Source organism: Asterias amurensis, chromosome 10 (genome assembly GCF_032118995.1).
Source record: "Asterias amurensis chromosome 10, ASM3211899v1".
Lineage (NCBI taxonomy): Eukaryota > Metazoa > Echinodermata > Asteroidea > Forcipulatida > Asteriidae > Asterias > Asterias amurensis.
Genome location: NC_092657.1, coordinates 21,678,859 through 21,699,320, shown reverse-complemented (window position 1 = coordinate 21,699,320; position 20,462 = coordinate 21,678,859). Strand labels below are relative to the sequence as shown.

At 44.6% G+C, this 20,462-nt stretch overlaps 2 protein-coding genes across 2 annotated transcripts; both read left to right on the top strand.

Annotated features, from left to right (window-relative positions):
• Positions 1-2,794: 2,794 nt before the first annotated feature.
• On the top strand, positions 2,795-14,065 carry LOC139943234 (uncharacterized). The gene is made up of 2 exons (XM_071940061.1): positions 2,795-3,077; positions 11,809-14,065. The coding sequence occupies exon 2, from the start codon at positions 11,810-11,812 to the stop codon at positions 12,584-12,586; it is 777 nt and encodes a 258-aa protein (XP_071796162.1). The 5' UTR covers positions 2,795-3,077; position 11,809; the 3' UTR covers positions 12,587-14,065.
• Positions 14,066-14,909: 844 nt separating this feature from the next.
• LOC139942806 (MAM and LDL-receptor class A domain-containing protein 1-like) lies at positions 14,910-20,451 on the top strand. The gene is made up of 7 exons (XM_071939583.1): positions 14,910-14,922; positions 15,255-15,389; positions 15,997-16,134; positions 17,012-17,230; positions 17,812-17,943; positions 19,338-19,486; positions 20,392-20,451. Exons 1-7 carry the CDS (start codon positions 14,910-14,912, stop codon positions 20,449-20,451), a joined length of 846 nt encoding a protein of 281 aa, XP_071795684.1.
• The last annotated feature ends 11 nt before the right edge of the window (positions 20,452-20,462 follow it).

Here is a 20,462-nt window from a genome sequence, read left to right as displayed (position 1 = left end):
GCGTGTTGACATACCTCGGAATGACAGCTTAGCCTTGCATGTGCGCACAGAGCCAGTGCGTGTGTACAGTGCAGTGGTGGCACCGTGTACCGGAAGTGCTGTGCAGCACAAATTCAGTGTAGAAACTACAGTCATTTGACCAGTTCGGGATCATTGACCGGTTCGGGATCACTTCAACTTTGCAATAACCAAATAATTATATAACTTCTCATTATTACCAATTTCTGTTGATAAATGTGAAGATTAACACGCATTAAACCAACAAACCCAAAATAAGGTGCCAAACATCATCAGCAAATAAATTATGGCCGTTTTCCGGAAGGTTGTCTGCGAAATTGATCATTTTTTTGTTTAAAAATGTTGATTGAAAAATACTGTTAAAACTTCTTACCTTTAGTAATGGAGTGCCGGGGCAAAAAAATATTTATGTAAAATGATAAGAATGTGTAAAAAAAAATTCCTGTAAATACTGTGCAGTCATCTTGTTTTTTTGAGGAGACGAAGTTACCAAAATCTTCTTTGACGGGGCAACTTACCCTTGACCAGTTCGGGATCACTCAACATCTCATTGCGTCAAATGGAGACGCACTAACTTACTAAGTAAGGTAAAATCATACTAGTGGAGTAGAAAGTTTATTTAGTTGATTTTGAGAAACATTACTTCAAAAAATTCTTGTAGAATTTTTTTTTGTGAGAAAATTAAACTTGGAGGGGTCAATAATGCTTTTTAGGTTCGCTTCACTTTTTCATTTGCCTTTGCTGTTGTTTTGTGGTTTTGCCGTTGGGTTTTTGCGCTGCTATTGAAGACACTTGCAGGACATTCACTAAAGAAAGGAAGTCCAAGTCCATGCCAACACACCTCTGAAGTTTCGTGTCCTTGAGAGACAGTTTTATGAATGGGCGTATGGGTTTGCAGTAAATGCCACTCTACTGATTCAGAATAGATTCAACTGATCCTGAACTGGTCAAACAGGTGACGATACAAACAGGTGACGATACTTTTCTTAATGCCTCTTCAAAAGAACTAAAAAACAATTGTCAGTAAATACTTGGTGAGTTTTATGTCATGTTTAGGTAAACTGATAAACTTTTTTGTTTAAGATATCAAAGAGATTGCAACAAAAAACAATGTGAATTCAAAAAGTGATCCAGAACTGGTCAAACGACTGTACGACTGGATGGAAATCTTGGAGTTTATAGTTTGCCGTAATAGTTTTCTCAGTCCTGCTCGAATGTCGGTGTATTTGTATGTATTTTGTTCGTATGTTGTTTTTACTAATCCACGAAACATGCTGGACTATAGACTACAATATACTCCCATGGTTTTCCCGTTGGTTTAATGTTTGTGAGGTGTTTTATTGCGTTGTGTGGTAACGGGTTGTGTACGCAATCTACCACTAAAATGGAGACACCATTGTGCTGTGTATTATCTATCAGGCTGATAATGTATAATTATACAAACTAGTTTTGCCGCTCCACACTTTGACTTGTATAATGTTGAATTAGTTTGTAGGCTCTACAAATGTATGTGTGATGTACATCAATGTGTCACTAATTTGTTTTTATTTCAGAAAAAAATTGTATTTTAACTATTTTCAAAATATTTGTTTAACATTTTTTTTATATTTTTTTTATGCCTTGTAACTGATTTTTCTTTTCTTGGCCTTTCCCATACTAATCTATAATTAAGGAAAAGCGGAAAAAATGTCTGTATTAAATGGCGACACCGCTTTTTCATTCTACATGAAATAATACAGTATCTACATGTAATTTACCTCAACATGAGATGTCCTTTTTTGTAAAAATTAGTGAAAAGTGGTGGCGCCATACATAAAGTTTTATCCCATCTATCAATCCTTTTTTTTCTTATGACGCAACTGCCCCTAACCACTCCCTGTGCGACATGGAACCACATAGTAATGGTTGTGCAGTCCTAGAAGTTAATTTTTTTTAATTTTTTTTTTAACTCTTATTATCGCAGCGGTATCTTCTATTGTTATCTTTCAAATAGGTTCAATAGATGTTTACGCCTATCCCTCTATGGAGAATGTTGGTACCCAGACTCCTATAGCTAGCATTCAAGGGCATCAGACTGGTAGGAGGGCATGGCTACAGACTCTGACTGAAATACCCGACCAATCAACAAACTTCACCGTTGCATTAGCAGCCAATCAGCAGCCATCATCAAGTGATGTGTACGCCATCGATGATGTCTCTATAACACAAGGAGATTGTCATGTTAATTGTGAGTACAAATTGCTTTGTTTTTCATATTTAAACAAAGCAAAAGCTTGGTCTGTACTTCCTGCAAACGTGAATGTGAAGCGAATGCTGACGTCACAACTTCATAAAGGATATTTCGCCAGAGTTTTTTATGAAATATTTGCAGCAAAAACAGTATTGTGACATCATAATCGCTTCTCATTCGCAGTAGAATCATTTCAATTCATTTATTCTAGTTGTAAACCAAAGACCTAGCTCAGAAATCAAACTAAGTCACTGTGCTATCAAAGAACCCAATGGAAAAAAGACAAGGAAGGAAGTTTCACTTGTAGATGTGGGAAGGAAACCCTAGAGAATTTTCCAGGGATGAAGACTCAATCCACATTTAGTGAACCTGGCATGATTCGAACCAGGGTCCTAGAGATGGAAAGCGGGGAAAGATACCACTACACCAACCTGACCACATAAAGCACAACTTGGTTTCAGCTAAATTTTGTCAGTTTGCACCCAAACCAAACAGTGTACTTTTATTAAGTTTATGTCCACCTTTCCTCGGTCAGGCTATTGTGCATACTGTGGCGGAACAGGGTGTAAGTTGAGTGTAGTTGGTGGACTGTGGCCAGTCTACTGCGCCTTTTCTGCGTCGCGTGGGGTCTGCGCGTTGGCTATAAAACAGGCGGCGCTGAAGGCATGCTCTCGCTCTCTCTGCGGCGTGCTGTGTTATCTGATCTCGAAGTTTATCTCTCCACGTGTTGCTCTTGGGCTAGTCTAGCATTTAGGGAGTGAGGTTACGTGTTGCTGTGTTGTCGATGGATCGAGGATTGAACCGCCGACCGTAAAGATAGAAGAGCGAGGTAACTAATAAGCTTGTGTACCGGAAATTTGGGAACGGGAGCGTGTGTTGTGTTTCCTTACGTGGGAACTGCGAATACTGAGGTTGTGTGAGGGCGAATAACCGCATCTCGGGTAGAGAAAACGGTTGAGTGTAGCCCGGGGAATTCACGACTTGTATGTGGTTCGGTGAGGCACACTGTTTATCGCTGGAAGGTTCCTGGGGAATTTCCCTCCTGCTTAGCTTTTGTGGGTTAGAAGTTACGCCGTGTGAGGCATAGTCTGTAGTTGAGAAGATTGTGTAACTTGTATGAGGTGTGAGGTTCACCTGTCACTTGGGCCCACTTGTGTATAACTTTTGTATGAGGTTTAGTGCATTTATTGATTGCATTGACTAAGGGCCTGATATTATTATAAGGCGAGGTTGTTGGGTTGTGTTGTGATTATAAACCTGTGAATCATCTATTGATTATTGTACTTGAAATAAACCATTTAATTGTGCCTTGGAACCTATGAATCCTCGTGAGGTTATTTGAGGTTTCCTAACTGCTCGTTTATAATTTGAGGTTAATCTAAGTCTAGGTGGTGGTAAATCTCCACCAAACGAACCGCCCGCAGGCTTTAGCCGCCGCTCGTTATTAGTCCCCCCTGGTGTTTGGGTAGCCGCTCACCTGAGCACCAGGGCTCATAAATATATTTTGGGGTGTGATAATTAACCCGGGGGACGGTGTCCCCGTCGAACAAGACCAGACCTTTTGGCCCCAACCCCCGGTCCCGCCACAAATGGTGTCAGAAGTGGGATTCCTAGACTTGATTTTCCTGTAGATATTTTTGAGCAATTGTAATTTTTAGGTGCATTATTTTAAGGTTTATCTTGTACATGTTTGGTGAACCTCTCTGAGGTACACGTTTGAGGTTTACTGTAGAGATTGTCGTAGTGAGAGACAACCTGGTATGAGTGGAAGGAGAGAACCAGATAGGGTCACCTCTAGAGGTGTGGATGAACAGGGTTCTTTCCAAGATGAACTGTGTCGCTCCAGAATGGAGGTGCAGTGGTTAAAGTGGGAGAGAGAACGGTTGGCGGCCGAACTGGAGGCCGCAAGGCGGAAGGGTCAGCCCGAGGGCATGGAAGAGGGTTCCCTTAGAGTAAGGGATCGTCCTTCGTGCGAGGCCGACACGGAAATATTCTTTAAGTTGCCAGAGGATACCGCCGACTTTGCCTCAATAAAGGCACGGCAAGTTTCCAGTGTTGGGATGTCCCCTGAGTTGGTTGAAAGGGGTGAAAGGCATGTTGGGAGTACACCTCATCATAGGTCTATCCCCTTTCCGTCGCACAGTTCCAATACGAACCCTTTTCTAAACACCGAGGTTCAGTCGGCAACTGAACGAGGTTTGCACAATGAGGTTTTGAGTTTTTTGACTCATCCTTATGTGGAGAAAGAGGGTCCCGGAAACAGTGAGGTTAGTAAACCTCATGCTGGTCCATGGCCACTCAAAAGAGAGGCAAGGTTGGTTGGGGATGAGGTTTCTTTTCAGCCTCAAGAGGACAGGCCCCGCCGTCCTACTATTACCCCCGACCGGTATAAGGGTAAGGTCCTTTGGACTGACTACCACAGGCATTTTGAGGCCTGTAAAAAGGTTAATCAGTGGAGCGATGAGCAAGCAGCCGAGTTTCTGGCTGCGAGCCTCCAGGCTGATGCGCTCCGAATCCTTGGCGATGGAGCAAAGAAGAAGTTCACCTATGGTGAACTGGTGAGGCTCCTTGAAAGGAGATTTGGCCCTGGTCAACAGGCCGAAAATTATTTGGTGGAGCTCAGGCATCGAAGACAGGGTGCGAAAGAGACTATTCAAGAGTTGGGACAGGCGGTCCGAGATTTGACTGTGAAGGCCTATCCTGAGATTTCTGAGGAGGCACGAGAGCGCCTCGGGAAAAACCATTTCATAGATGCTGTGGACAGTCAAGTGGTGAGAGAAGGCATTTATCGTGCGCGCCCAAAATCTTTGGACGAAGCCATCCAGGCTGCTCTCGAAACCGAAAGCATCGAAAAGGTTGAAAGTCAAAGAAGAGAGGAACGTAGGCCTGCCAAGTTTGCAAGGGCCGTTGACTCTGGCACCGAACAGCGTCTCCAGGAATTGGAGGGCAGTGCTAGTGAGCAGTTGAAAAAGATGGACATGGTTGTGGAGTTATTGTTTGAATTGACCAAAAAAGGCCCAGGCTGGAACAGTCGAGGTGATAAACCTCAAGGGTTTTCACAGAGGCCTGAGATGAGGAAGAGCCAGGGTGTGAGGTGTTTCAATTGCGGAGAGCTTGGGCACTTCATACGGGAGTGCACTGAACCTCGCAAAAAGCAGGGGCGTTCGGGAAACGCCGACCAGCCGACCGGGGGGCCCACGGAAAGGCTGGATGTACCCAAGGGTCCAAACGAGGAAGGGAAGAAGAACTAGATACAGCCAAGAAGAGGCGAGTTACAGCGGAAGAAGAGCCGGTGGCGACCCAATCTTTTTCTGTCCTTCGGCCTAGACTTGGGTTGTTTGTTAATGGATTGGTGAGGGGCACTAAATGCCGTTTTCTAGTCGACTCTGGCTCGACAGATACAGTAATTAGTGGTTCGGTGTACCATAGCATGGCCAAAGAACAGAGGCCGGTGCTGATCAACCAGGGGATTAATATTCGGCAGGTGGACGGCAGCCCGCTTGCCGTAATGGGTGTTGCCTCGGTGGATGTTCAGGTGGGTAAAACTGTCCATCAGGTTACGGCAGTTTTCGCAGACATCAAGTGTATGGGTATACTTGGAATGGATTTCTTGTTGCCAACCCGTGGGAACTTAGATTTCCAGAGTCTTGAGTTGAGGTTGAATGGAGAACGAGTGAGGTGCACAAGTAGTGCAGGAGAGCCATTTGTTGGCAGGGTAGTTGTCGCGGAAACAACTGAAATAGCATCCGGACATGAGGCCGTGGTGCCTGGGTCGATTATTCATACTGGCGAGATACCACTTCGGTCTGCCATCATTGAGCCTGTTGAGGGTGGAGGCGAATTGGCCCAACGAGGTTTAGTTTTAGCCAGATCATTGGTTAAACCGCAGGGTGAGGTATTACCACTTCGAATCCTCAATCCCAGTGATGATGCACGGGTAGTGCGGAAGGGTACCACAGTCGGGACTGTTGAGGCAGTTGAGGTTGAGTCGGTGGTTCCGCTGAGTCAGGTAGGTGCTGGTGAGGTTAATGACAACCTGCCTAAGCACTTGTACGACTTATATGAGAGGAGTAAGGTGAACCTCAGTGAGGATTACCACGATGAGGTTAAGTCTTGTTTATCAGACTATCAGGATGTATTTTCCTCTGGTGACCACGATATTGGGAAGACCAATGTTGTTGAGCATCACATTCATACCGGTGATGCAAGACCCGTTAAGGAGAGGCCTAGGCGCCACCCCTTGTGTAACCAGGAGGAAATCATGAGACAAGTCAAAGAGCTTAAGCAGCGAGGGGTTATTGAGCCTTCAGATAGCCCCTGGGCTGCTAATGTAGTTCTAGTGAAAAAGAAGGATGGGACACGGCGATTCTGTGTCGATTATCGAGGTTTGAATGCGGTAACAATCAAGGATGCCTATCCCGTCCCTCGAATAGATGAAACACTTGATGCATTGTCAGGTGCCAAATGGTTCTCGACACTTGATTTAGCGTCTGGGTACTGGCAGGTAGCCCTCGATGAGGAGGCTAGCCAGAAATCAACTTTTGTCGTGCGTAACGGTTTGTATCGATGGAAATGCATGCCTTTTGGCCTCTGCAACGCACCGGCTACGTTCGAGAGGTTAATGGAAAAAGTTATGGGAGGGCTTCAGTGGGACATCCTGCTGATATACCTTGATGATGTGATTGTGTTTGGCAAGACAGTGCGCGAAGAGATTGAGCGACTGCGAGTTGTTCTCTCACGACTGGGCCATATTGTGTCCCCCGAAGGTGTGGCTACGGATCCTGAAAAGGTTCGAGCAGTGGCAAATTGGCCCGTACCAAAATGTGTCAAGGAAGTTCGAAGCTTTCTAGGCCTCGCTTCCTATTATCGTAAGTTTGTCAGAGGGTTTGCTGAGGTAGCGTCACCGCTACATGCTTTGACTGAAAAGTCACAGGAGTTTATCTGGACTGAGGCCTGTCAGCGGGCGTTCGATGAACTTAAGCACAGATTGCAAACCACCCCAGTACTGGCATATCCCCTCCTGGACAGTGACTATATTCTAGACACTGATGCTAGCGGAGATGGGATAGGGGCTGTGTTGTCCCAGATGCACGATGGGGAAGAGAAAGTTCTAGCCTTTGCGAGCCGTAAACTGAGTCGCGCCGAGAGGAACTATTGCGTGACCCGACGGGAACTTTTGGCAGTTGTAGTATACCTCAAACAGTTCAGGCAGTACTTGTACGGTCGCAAGGTGACTGTAAGGACTGACCACGCTGCTCTTAGGTGGTTACTTAATTTCAAGAACCCTGAGGGTCAGCTGGCGAGGTGGATTGAGGTTATTTCCGAGTATGACATGACCATTCAGCATAGGCCTGGTCGTAAGCATGGGAATGCTGATGCGTTGTCCAGAAAGGTCTGCAAACAATGTGGAAGAGGTGCAGACACCGAAGAGGTTGTAGTTGGTACTGAGGTTTCTATGCAACCTGAGACAATTGAGGTTCATGTGGAAGACTCTGAACCTCCCGAGGCATTGGTTAGGGGCGTACTTGCTGAGCCACATATGCCTATGGGAGCAGTCAGGGAAGCACAACTAAGTGACCCTGGTATCAATTGGATTGTACACGCAAAGGAGGAGTCGAGCAGTCGACCTCTCTGGGAGGCTGTGTCGGACACCTCAAAGGTACACAAGACTCTGTGGTCTTTATGGGACCAGCTGGAAGTGCGAGACAATGTTTTATGTAGAAGCTGGGAGTCGGATGATGGAGGGTCGATCAGGTGGCGCATTGTGCTGCCAGGGAAGCTAAGGGAGATTGTCCTCCTAGAGTTACATGGTGGTCGGGCTAGTGGTCATTTGGGCGTTACAAAGACGCTGGCCAAGCTCAAACTGAGATATTACTGGCCGGGTATGGTCGCTGATGTGAGGTCGTTCATTAGACAGTGCATTCTGTGTGGGCGAAGGAAGTCTCCGGCAAAGAGGCGTGTTCACCCCTTGCAGCAATACAGGGTCGGCGAGCCGATGGAACGAGTGGCTCTGGACTTGCTGGGGCCACTGCCACGAAGTGACAGTGGCAACGCCTGGGTTATGGTAGTCGGTGACTACTGCTCTAAATGGATGGAGGCGTACCCCCTTCCCGATGCAAGGGCGGTAACTGTGGCTGACAAGTTTGTCAAGGAGTTTGTTTGTCGGTTCGGGGTTCCCTTGGAACTACATTCCGACCAGAAAACGAACTTCGAGTCAGCAGTTTTTGCTGAAATGTGCAGGGTCCTTGGCATCTCGAAAACTCGGACCACGGCCTATAACCCAAAGTCCGATGGGATGGTCGAACGTTACAACAAAACGTTGGTAAACATGGTGGCCATGATGATTGAGCCAAAACGACAGCAGAGTGACTGGGACGAGTGTCTACCCTACGCATCTTTTGCATATAGGTGCACTCCCCAGGAGTCAACCGGTGAGTCCCCGAACATGATGATGTTGGGGAGGGAAGTGAGGTTGCCCGTCGATTTGATGGTAGAGTGCCCTAGTGTGGAGGACACGGTGCGTACTGATTATGCAGAAGCTCTACGACACGACCTGCAAGAGGCTCACACCCGAGCGAGAGAGTGCCTCAGGCAGAGTGCCAGACGGCAGAAACGAAATTACGACCGTAAGGTTCACGGTCAAGGGTTGAAGGAAGGCCAGTTTGTTTGGCTATTCAACAAGCTGAAGAAAAAGGGTCGGTCCCCGAAGTTGCAGCTTCGTTGGGAAGGACCGTATTTGGTGGTCAAAAGACTCTCAGATGTGACGTTTCGAGTTCAGCTGAAACGTGGGAGCAAAGCTTTTGTAGTAACGGTTTGTATCGATGGAAATGCATGCCTTTTGGCCTCTGCAACGCACCGGCTACGTTCGAGAGGTTAATGGAAAAAGTTATGGGAGGGCTTCAGTGGGACATCCTGCTGATATACCTTGATGATGTGATTGTGTTTGGCAAGACAGTGCGCGAAGAGATTGAGCGACTGCGAGTTGTTCTCTCACGACTGCGCCAAGCCGGCCTAAAGCTGAAGCCGAGTAAGTGCTTCCTTTTCCAGAGGTCGGTGGGTTATTTGGGCCATATTGTGTCCCCCGAAGGTGTGGCTACGGATCCTGAAAAGGTTCGAGCAGTGGCAAATTGGCCCGTACCAAAATGTGTCAAGGAAGTTCGAAGCTTTCTAGGCCTCGCTTCCTATTATCGTAAGTTTGTCAGAGGGTTTGCTGAGGTAGCGTCACCGCTACATGCTTTGACTGAAAAGTCACGGGAGTTTATCTGGACTGAGGCCTGTCAGCGGGCGTTCGATGAACTTAAGCACAGATTGCAAACCACCCCAGTACTGGCATATCCCCTCCTGGACAGTGACTATATTCTAGACACTGATGCTAGCGGAGATGGGATAGGGGCTGTGTTGTCCCAGATGCACGATGGGGAAGAGAAAGTTCTAGCCTTTGCGAGCCGTAAACTGAGTCGCGCCGAGAGGAACTATTGCGTGACCCGACGGGAACTTTTGGCAGTTGTAGTATACCTCAAACAGTTCAGGCAGTACTTGTACGGTCGCAAGGTGACTGTAAGGACTGACCACGCTGCTCTTAGGTGGTTACTTAATTTCAAGAACCCTGAGGGTCAGCTGGCGAGGTGGATTGAGGTTATTTCCGAGTATGACATGACCATTCAGCATAGGCCTGGTCGTAAGCATGGGAATGCTGATGCGTTGTCCAGAAAGGTCTGCAAACAATGTGGAAGAGGTGCAGACACCGAAGAGGTTGTAGTTGGTACTGAGGTTTCTATGCAACCTGAGACAATTGAGGTTCATGTGGAAGACTCTGAACCTCCCGAGGCATTGGTTAGGGGCGTACTTGCTGAGCCACATATGCCTATGGGAGCAGTCAGGGAAGCACAACTAAGTGACCCTGGTATCAATTGGATTGTACACGCAAAGGAGGAGTCGAGCAGTCGACCTCTCTGGGAGGCTGTGTCGGACACCTCAAAGGTACACAAGACTCTGTGGTCTTTATGGGACCAGCTGGAAGTGCGAGACAATGTTTTATGTAGAAGCTGGGAGTCGGATGATGGAGGGTCGATCAGGTGGCGCATTGTGCTGCCAGGGAAGCTAAGGGAGATTGTCCTCCTAGAGTTACATGGTGGTCGGGCTAGTGGTCATTTGGGCGTTACAAAGACGCTGGCCAAGCTCAAACTGAGATATTACTGGCCGGGTATGGTCGCTGATGTGAGGTCGTTCATTAGACAGTGCATTCTGTGTGGGCGAAGGAAGTCTCCGGCAAAGAGGCGTGTTCACCCCTTGCAGCAATACAGGGTCGGCGAGCCGATGGAACGAGTGGCTCTGGACTTGCTGGGGCCACTGCCACGAAGTGACAGTGGCAACGCCTGGGTTATGGTAGTCGGTGACTACTGCTCTAAATGGATGGAGGCGTACCCCCTTCCCGATGCAAGGGCGGTAACTGTGGCTGACAAGTTTGTCAAGGAGTTTGTTTGTCGGTTCGGGGTTCCCTTGGAACTACATTCCGACCAGGGAACGAACTTCGAGTCAGCAGTTTTTGCTGAAATGTGCAGGGTCCTTGGCATCTCGAAAACTCGGACCACGGCCTATAACCCAAAGTCCGATGGGATGGTCGAACGTTACAACAAAACGTTGGTAAACATGGTGGCCATGATGATTGAGCCAAAACGACAGCAGAGTGACTGGGACGAGTGTCTACCCTACGCATCTTTTGCATATAGGTGCACTCCCCAGGAGTCAACCGGTGAGTCCCCGAACATGATGATGTTGGGGAGGGAAGTGAGGTTGCCCGTCGATTTGATGGTAGAGTGCCCTAGTGTGGAGGACACGGTGCGTACTGATTATGCAGAAGCTCTACGACACGACCTGCAAGAGGCTCACACCCGAGCGAGAGAGTGCCTCAGGCAGAGTGCCAGACGGCAGAAACGAAATTACGACCGTAAGGTTCACGGTCAAGGGTTGAAGGAAGGCCAGTTTGTTTGGCTATTCAACAAGCTGAAGAAAAAGGGTCGGTCCCCGAAGTTGCAGCTTCGTTGGGAAGGACCGTATTTGGTGGTCAAAAGACTCTCAGATGTGACGTTTCGAGTTCAGCTGAAACGTGGGAGCAAAGCTTTTGTAGTCCACGGGGATAGGCTTAAGCGATATGAGGGTAAACCCCTTGAGCCTTGGGCGTATCAGCCTAAGAGGGTTGTGGAAGTTCACGTAGGAGATGCACATGAGGTTGCCCCTGAAAATGGGCAAAATGAAAGAGAGAATGTGAGAGTAAGTGATGAACCTGAGGTTGTCCTGGAAAGTGGGCACAAAGGTATGGAGGAGGTGAGTGAGGAACCGGAGAGAGGGCTGGAACCTACTGCAGGTTCAGAGACTAGTCCAACTAATGTTGTAGGCCATACAGGGTTAGATATAGGCCTACCTGGTGGGGAGGAAACCTCTCGGAGGTATCCGAAAAGGGGACACCGACTACCTGTAAGGTATAGGTAGCACTATTAGGTTGTAGGGTTAATGATGTTGGTTTGACGGAAGGTTTTTTTGGTGTGTTTTGTTTGCTGCAGGATGGTTGAGGAGTGCTATAAGTGTCGTGACACCTTCACCTGCAAGCAGGGCTTGTGGCGCCACCTGCGTGTAAAGCACGGCCCGCCCAAGTTTCTTCACTGCAAAAGGTGCAGTTTTAAAGAAAAGAGAAGAGACAATTTTGCTAGACACTACCGGATTTGCCACCCTGATCATCGGGCGGAGGGTGCGTTGATTCAAGCCAAGCTCGAGAAGGAACCTCACAGAGGTTCACCTGTGTTGTTGAATGGGGGAATCACTCTTCCGGTATCGGTGGACCGATCAGTTCTGGTGGGAAGACTAGCTCGTGATAACCTAACCAAGCGGTCCTCAGCCCCAGCTACGTTGAGCAAGCCACCCCCATCGCCCAAGGCTCAAGCCGAAGGAACCCAGCCACCTCTGAGCCCCACCGTCATCAACCTGTCACCAACACCGATATCGCCTCTTCAGGCTCCACCAAGGTCCCCGTCGATTCGGTTGGGTGGGAAACCTCGCACCATGTTGGCAATCATGAGAGGGGAACCTGCAAACACAGACGGCTCTCCCCCAGGGACAGTGTCCGAATCTTCGTCCAAGAGCGCTGCTCCCGAGCCAGGCCAAGACAATGGCGAGGACTCCGTGGATCCGCCGGAGGTACCAGCCAGACGGACCCGGTTTGCCCGTGTCGAGAAAACGCTCTGCCGAAAGACCTACCTGGGAGACACGTTGGTCGACGTCGAGAACATCACTCGCGTATTTCTCAAACCAGTGGACCCTTCCCGCTACACTTTGGACCCCTAGAGACGAGCAGTGAACTTACGACTAAATTATCATTATCTTGCCGGAATGACATTTTGTGAAAAAATCAGTGCAGTATTTTTGTCAAATTTATATTTTGATTATTATAAAATTTTAAGATAAATCACAGTGTTCTTGTTTAAGTGTTGAGGCCGCTAACTTTTATATTTTTTGTATTGCTAAGTTTAAGAAACCTAAGGCATTTAATAATTGTTGTATAAATATATGTGATTAATGTACATGCTCTGATTAAGGTGGATTCGATAATGGTGTAGATCAAGACGCTAATTCATAGTAAAATTAATATTTCTATTGTGTAATCCAGACAGTGACCTCACTGGAGGTGTGGGTTACTGTTTGTTCTGTATGACTTGTAATGTAAAATTTTGTATAGGAGTTGGATAAACCTCACCACAGTGAGGATGACTTTTTATCTTTTTGGTTAAACTAGAACAGTAGTTGTGAGGTTGAGGTAGGCCTCATATGACTTTCTTGTATTAACGAGAAGGCATGGATCTGTGGTGACCAGTACATGTGTTGAGGATGTATAAATGAGTAGATGTGAGGGTTAGTAAACCTCGCATGTTTCTATTGTATAAGAGGTTTTTAATGTTTAAGTTTAGTGTTTAATATTGTGCCTGTTCCTGAGGTTTGTTTGTTTTAAGCTGTTTGGACCGGGACGGCCCAAGCTTAGCTGGGGCCTGTGTGGCGGAACAGGGTGTAAGTTGAGTGTAGTTGGTGGACTGTGGCCAGTCTACTGCGCCTTTTCTGCGTCGCGTGGGGTCTGCGCGTTGGCTATAAAACAGGCGGCGCTGAAGGCATGCTCTCGCTCTCTCTGCGGCGTGCTGTGTTATCTGATCTCGAAGTTTATCTCTCCACGTGTTGCTCTTGGGCTAGTCTAGCATTTAGGGAGTGAGGTTACGTGTTGCTGTGTTGTCGATGGATCGAGGATTGAACCGCCGACCGTAAAGATAGAAGAGCGAGGTAACTAATAAGCTTGTGTACCGGAAATTTGGGAACGGGAGCGTGTGTTGTGTTTCCTTACGTGGGAACTGCGAATACTGAGGTTGTGTGAGGGCGAATAACCGCATCTCGGGTAGAGAAAACGGTTGAGTGTAGCCCGGGGAATTCACGACTTGTATGTGGTTCGGTGAGGCACACTGTTTATCGCTGGAAGGTTCCTGGGGAATTTCCCTCCTGCTTAGCTTTTGTGGGTTAGAAGTTACGCCGTGTGAGGCATAGTCTGTAGTTGAGAAGATTGTGTAACTTGTATGAGGTGTGAGGTTCACCTGTCACTTGGGCCCACTTGTGTATAACTTTTGTATGAGGTTTAGTGCATTTATTGATTGCATTGACTAAGGGCCTGATATTATTATAAGGCGAGGTTGTTGGGTTGTGTTGTGATTATAAACCTGTGAATCATCTATTGATTATTGTACTTGAAATAAACCATTTAATTGTGCCTTGGAACCTATGAATCCTCGTGAGGTTATTTTGAGGTTTCCTAACTGCTCGTTTATAATTTGAGGTTAATCTAAGTCTAGGTGGTGGTAAATCTCCACCAAACGAACCGCCCGCAGGCTTTAGCCGCCGCTCGTTATTAGTCCCCCCTGGTGTTTGGGTAGCCGCTCACCTGAGCACCAGGGCTCATAAATATATTTTGGGGTGTGATAATTAACCCGGGGGACGGTGTCCCCGTCGAACAAGACCAGACCTTTTGGCCCCAACCCCCGGTCCCGCCACAATACCAAAGGGTGTCGTGGTCGAGCGAATAAAGAGCCCCAAGCTCATGCAAGCTCTGGTGTTTCTGTTCAGCAGAGTGTGGTTTCTGTAATAATAGGCAAGAGACTCTGACTGAGAGTACGAGTACGATGTTTATTGTATCAAGACTAAATCCAAGATGGCAACTTACACCAAGTGTTTACATGTGACACCTTACCAATACTAGTCACAAGAGGGCGGTATGACAATATACAACAGATGTGTATAGGCCTATGCTGATTCTACAGTTTCGCATCCTGGTCATGACACTTGTGTCCCTATGCAAGAAACTTAACTATAAATGCTTCTCTCCACCCAGGGGTAAATGGGTACCTGTGGTGGCAGAGATGGATCTTTGATTTAGCTTTGTAGCTAATATTTCTTGCACAGGCTGTATATACATGTACTCACCAGGGAGGTGAGATGGTTTAAAAGCAATGAATTCAATGGCTGAGAGACCAGGGGTAATAATGTTGGAGGCTTTTCGAAACGCCTCTCAAAAGTAAAAACTGGTTATTATTATTGAGAAAATAGAGTTAGCTGTTGCAAACAACTTACCAACTAAATGGACCTATATGGTATAAATGTAAACAAATGTTAATGGACAGACATTTTGATCTTAGCAGAGTCTTTCTCGAAGACTAAATCATTGTTATTATTCTTATATGGAACTGGCCTACTGATGTTAGAGGATGATTAAAGTTGTTTTAATTGAATTGAATAGGAGACTTTGGAATGCTAGGTGGCAGCAGACTTACCAGGTAAATATGTTCATTGTTTGTGTAGTTCTGAGCATGCGCAAATTACTGAGAGCAATGGATTTTACCTGGTAAGTCTGCTGCCACGTCCCGAATGTCCCTGTTTGAATTGAACTATTAATGCAAATCTTTGTCTGTTGATCTTGACACAGTAACCTTTGATTGTGACTTTGAGGATGGATTTTGTGGGTGGAGCCAATCACTCAATGATGACAGCAACTGGGTTATAGAGAGGGGACCCACAGCCCACTTAAACACAGGACCCCTGTTTGACCATACCATTGGAAGTAAGTACTGCTAAGGTTCACACCCATATGCTCTGACAGACGAATAATCTGACACCTATATTTTGACACCCCTTTCTTCCATCAGGTTGACGGAACTATATAAGTAGTTTATTTTCCTAGCCCTAACATTAACCCTAACTATAACCTTGTTCCGATACCGATCTATTTCAACAATTTCTGACACCCCTATGTTCCGATACCCCTACGTTCTGACTACCCTACTGTACATGTATGTTCTGACACCCCAATTTTCTGACGCCCCTATGTTCAGACACCCCTGTTTTCTGACACTCCCATCTGACACTCCAATGTTCTAACACTCATGTTCCAACACCCCTAAGTTCCAATACTGCTATGGTTTGACACCCCTATGTTTCTGAAACTCCTTGTTTTGACACTCTTATTTCCAGACACCCCTAAGTATGTTTCGATACCCCAATAGAACTCCTGTTTCGATATTCCTACATATATGATGCATCACCCCTATGATCCATCACTACTCTCTGTTCCGACACTCCTTTGTTTTGACACGTTCCCATTTCCCGACACCCCTAGTGTGAAATGGCCTATTAACATTTAAACATCTGGTAAATTTGTTTCCATTCAGCTATTGATGGCAAATACATCTATCTTCATGGTATATCTTTTGGGGACAAGGCTGTTCTCTTAAGTCCGGACGTAGTGACTCGATTCAGCCAAAGCAGAGTGGTCAGTTTCTGGTACAACATGTTCGGTGGTGCAGTAGGTAATTACCAGAAGTCTTCTGTTATTTTGTACTGTCGATGTCCAAGGTAAAAATACACCCTCCTCTGGTACCCAATAACACCTAGGTGAAGAACACTTAGCAATCACTCACACTTACGAAGTAGCCCACAGGTGGGCTCGAGTACAGCTTTTCCAATGGACTTAGCAATGATTTTAACCTAACCACTTTTTACTCAGCAACCAAAACTTTGAGTTCAGTGCCCAAGACTCACACATATCAATATTCACCTAATGGCACTCTCTCCTGTGCCAAGTTTCATTGAGCTGCTTAAACACAAAAAAGTAGCTAAAGCACAACAAAAATATTACAAAAAGGATGAAACTACCAGTTAAAGTACCATGACTCATGTACAATCTGTGACTGGTATCCTGCTTAATTTTGCTTAAAGGGTGTATGTACTTTTTGTAGGACAAAAAACATAATGTCCACAGATTTACACTAAACTTACACAGTGTGAAGATAATGATAGTAGAAAGCTTCCCTGAAAATATTACGAGCTGAGGTGCTGTAGTTTTTGGGTAATGAGTAAAACAATGTCATGAAAATAATTTTTGTCTCATGAGACCAAAACTATTTTAAGCATTTACAAACGTATTTTCATGACATTGTTTTACTCATTTCTCACAAACTACAGCACCCTAGTAAGTACTATTTGAAGGGAAGCTTTCCACTATCATTATCTTCAAACCCTGTAAGTTTAATGTAAATCTATGGACATTTTGAAAAAGTACCCAGCTGTATGAAATTGGGCCCAGGTGTTGCACACTGTATTGTGAATAGTGTGTGTGATGTCAGACTAGCTGGGGTTGAAAAGCATGTGTAACAATTGTAGTTTATTACTTTTCCTATCTAATAGGTGACTTGAAAGTGTATCAGACACCAATTAGTGGTAGCATTAACGATGGTGTTGAAATCTTCACTGTGAGTGGACAAAGAACAACTGCTACAGAATGGCTGAAGCAAGAGATCGTTATATCAAATACTGTGATCTTTAAGATTGCATTGGAGGCAACGGCTGGGTTTCCAATTGCATCAGATATCGCAATTGATGACATAACGATATCAACAGATACAGGTAAGTATGTAATTTTGTTTAGTTTCCGTTAAAGCTTTCCTTTCAACATTTTCTTTCAAATGAGATCAAATTTCACAAAATAAAGTAACCTACCAGCAGTTGCCTCTCACAGGTCTCACAGATTAGTCAAAAATAAAGCAAAACAAGTACATGTATGTGTTCAACTAGACCCAGTGACTGGGGTGCTAGATTCCTTTTTCCGAAATTTTGACATTCTGGGGCGCTAGATTCCTTTTTTCGAAATTTTGACATTTAAATGTCAAAATTTCTCGAAAAATCGAAATTTCGAAAAAAGGAATCTAGCGCCTCAGTCACTGGGTCTAGTGTTCAACCGTATTTTTCTAAACAATTTTTAATAGCACCCCCTGTTGAACATCACATAAAAAAAAATAAAGCTCAAACAATCAAATGAGGGCTGTATTTATTTTGGGGTTGTAGTTTTTAAGTTATGACCATTGATCATACTTCAGTGTGACGTGTTTTTGGTGGCCACTTGCGACCGCCTTGTGCACCAAAGGGTAAAGAGTCTCCTTTCTACAGAATGCACATTTGGAATCATTTGTATCAATTGATGTTTTTAGGAGTTGAGAGTTTTAATTGTAGTTTTGACGATGGACCTTGTGGATGGACATTTGTGGTTGAAGACGACTCCCATTGGCAGCTACAGGGAGGAGAGCTCTCAGGTGGACCATTGGTAGATCACACAATCGGTGGTAAGTGTTATTGCCTCCGTACAGTTTCCAGCTTTGTAAAACCCTGTTGTTTGTATTTGTATATTGTGTTTGTATGGAAATAAATGTTGATGATAAGATGGATGATAAGATTTGATTTTGATTTCTAAGTATTATAGGTTTTCTCGGTCAAATTCGGCAATTTAGCAGTCAATTTCATTTTCATGCGTTCGAATTAAAGCTGTTTTGCCTCTTCAGTTGTTACTGCGTTTCAAATTCAGAATTCGGCCATTCAGTTTCGCTTTGAGTCGAGTCAAATTCCTTTAGCACTCTGTTCAATTTAGCGTATCAACATTCTTTCTCGTGACACACACGCTTCAAGAAGCGTCTGCGAATTTGAATGCTGCTTTGATGAATTGCTAAATTGAATGATTATTTTGTTAAATCGAATGACGCAACATTACATTTGACTAATCATAAAACAAAAACGAATGACCCTTTTGAGTAGCATTAGATTTCGCGCGAAATACAATAGATTGGTGGTTAAATTGGCTGCTTTTTTACGAAATTGACCGAGAAAACCTATAGTCTAAAGTCTATTCAATTCAATATAATTCAATAAAATGTTTATTTTGTTAATGCCTTCACATAATTAATAGGTGTTTCATAGACAGTTAACAGTAGCCAACATTATTAGCACATCAGAAGTGCAAAACTTAGGATTGGGTGAAGCCTTGGCTTGTGTACCCTAACCTCCAGAAGACGATCAGAGCATACTGATCGAAACGTCGAGTTGAAACCAACGGTTCTTTTCAGAACCGCCCCAACTCATTTAGATAGTCATTACACGTTACCGCAAACCTTTCCATGCCCTAACCTAAACACAAGATACACAAAGACAAGGGGCAACAAGGGCAGACGAACATATGTAGGTGTACCAACAGCCTATACCAAAAAGCCAGCCATCATTGAATTAATTGACTCATACTATATTAAAAAACTTGGTTCAGCTCAGTCAGTATAATGCAATTCATTTCAATTACATCATACACAACCCCTAAAGGCAATGGTAATTACTCAAAATATTTGTTAGCATAAAAACCTTACTTGGTAACAAGCTTTGGAGAGCTGTTGATAGTATAAAACACTGTGAGAAACGGCTCCCTCTGAAGTAACGTAGTTTTTGAGAAAGAGATAATTCCTCACTCAAATAATAAAATACTTTGGCTGAAGCTTTTTATTATGTATCCGAAAGCACACAAAGTAATGCAACAAGAGTGTTTTTTCTTGCAACTTCGATGACCAATTGAGCTCAAAATTTTCACAGGTTTGTTATTTTATGCACATGTTGGGATACACTAAGTAAGAAGACTGGTCTTTGACAATTACCAATAGTGTCAAGTGTCTTTATAACTTCGGCCATACTTTTTTTTCAGATAATACCGGAGTGTATGTCTTCTACAATGAGTTTGGATTAACCACTGGATTGAAATCTTATCTAATAAGCCCAACTGTGTATGTTGAAGAAAACATGGCACAATCTTGGTGTCTCAGTTTCTGGTACAACTCTTTTCCGCTGAACACTGTAGGTAAGTTGATTTCAGTTGTAAATGTTCTTTTAATGTTTGTTAACTTTTAATGTAGCATTAGGTATTTTTTAGATTGTCTATTTTGTTGCTTAAGATTGTTAATGTTTGTTAACAGCGCTTCGATGCCGCTGCTTTTTGCGCTTTATAAATGGTGGCTATTGTTATTATTATTATTAGTTGTTTTTGATACCTTTCCAATGCAAAATTTGCCGTTATCAAAATTAAATGAGGACTCTCACTCAGAGAAAAATGGGTCTCCACACCCTTTGTACGGGGATTTTGTGCATCATTTCTGACTTTTTCAGAGCCAAATTATGGTCATTTTGGTTTTTACCCACATACACCGATGTGCATGTTACTTGGATGGGATTCGAACCCACGACCTTTGCAATTCTAGAGCAGTGTCATACCAACTAGACCGCAGAGGTTGCTCGGTGGCTAGAGGCAGTTCGAATCCTATGTTTTAGCAGCAGGTACTGCAAACGATTTAATAGATGTTAAATTTGCATCAGGGTGAACACTGTGAACTCAGTACTTTCCCTGAGTTCTGTTAAAAAAAATAAAAAATTCACAGGCATACTCGAGTGTGATTCAAACCAACGACCAGAATTGCAAAGGTTTAGGGTATGAATCCCACCAGAGAAGTTTGTATGTTAGTTTGTTTACAGAACTTAGGGAAGTACTGAGTATTCAGTGCGAAGACAAATTGGTGTGAAGGTGATTTAAGATTTAAGATTTAAGATCAATAGATCTTTATATTATTTTGAAGACGACTTTTTTTTTTTAACATGTAAAAACATTATTGAAAGTCAGGAATGAGTACAAAATTAGTCCATTTCAAAATTGAAACAACTTTTGCAAGTAACAATACCTATGAATTTGACTTTGATTATTCTTCAAGGTTCGATTGATGTCTACGCCTATCCCTCTACGGAGAGTGTTGGTACCCAGACTCCTTTAGCTAGCATTCAA

What these genes read in the sequence shown, in the direction of transcription:
- LOC139943234 (XM_071940061.1), top strand. Translation starts at nt 11,810, where the DNA reads ATGGTTGAGGAGTGCTATAAGTGTCGTGACACCTTCACCTGCAAGCAG.
- LOC139942806 (XM_071939583.1), top strand. An exon ending in GTTTGACCATACCATTGGAA is followed by an intron (nt 15,390 to 15,996) that starts GTAAGTACTGCT and finishes GTTTCCATTCAG; the next exon opens with CTATTGATGGCAAATACATC. An exon ending in AACGATATCAACAGATACAG is followed by an intron (nt 17,231 to 17,811) that starts GTAAGTATGTAA and finishes TGATGTTTTTAG; the next exon opens with GAGTTGAGAGTTTTAATTGT.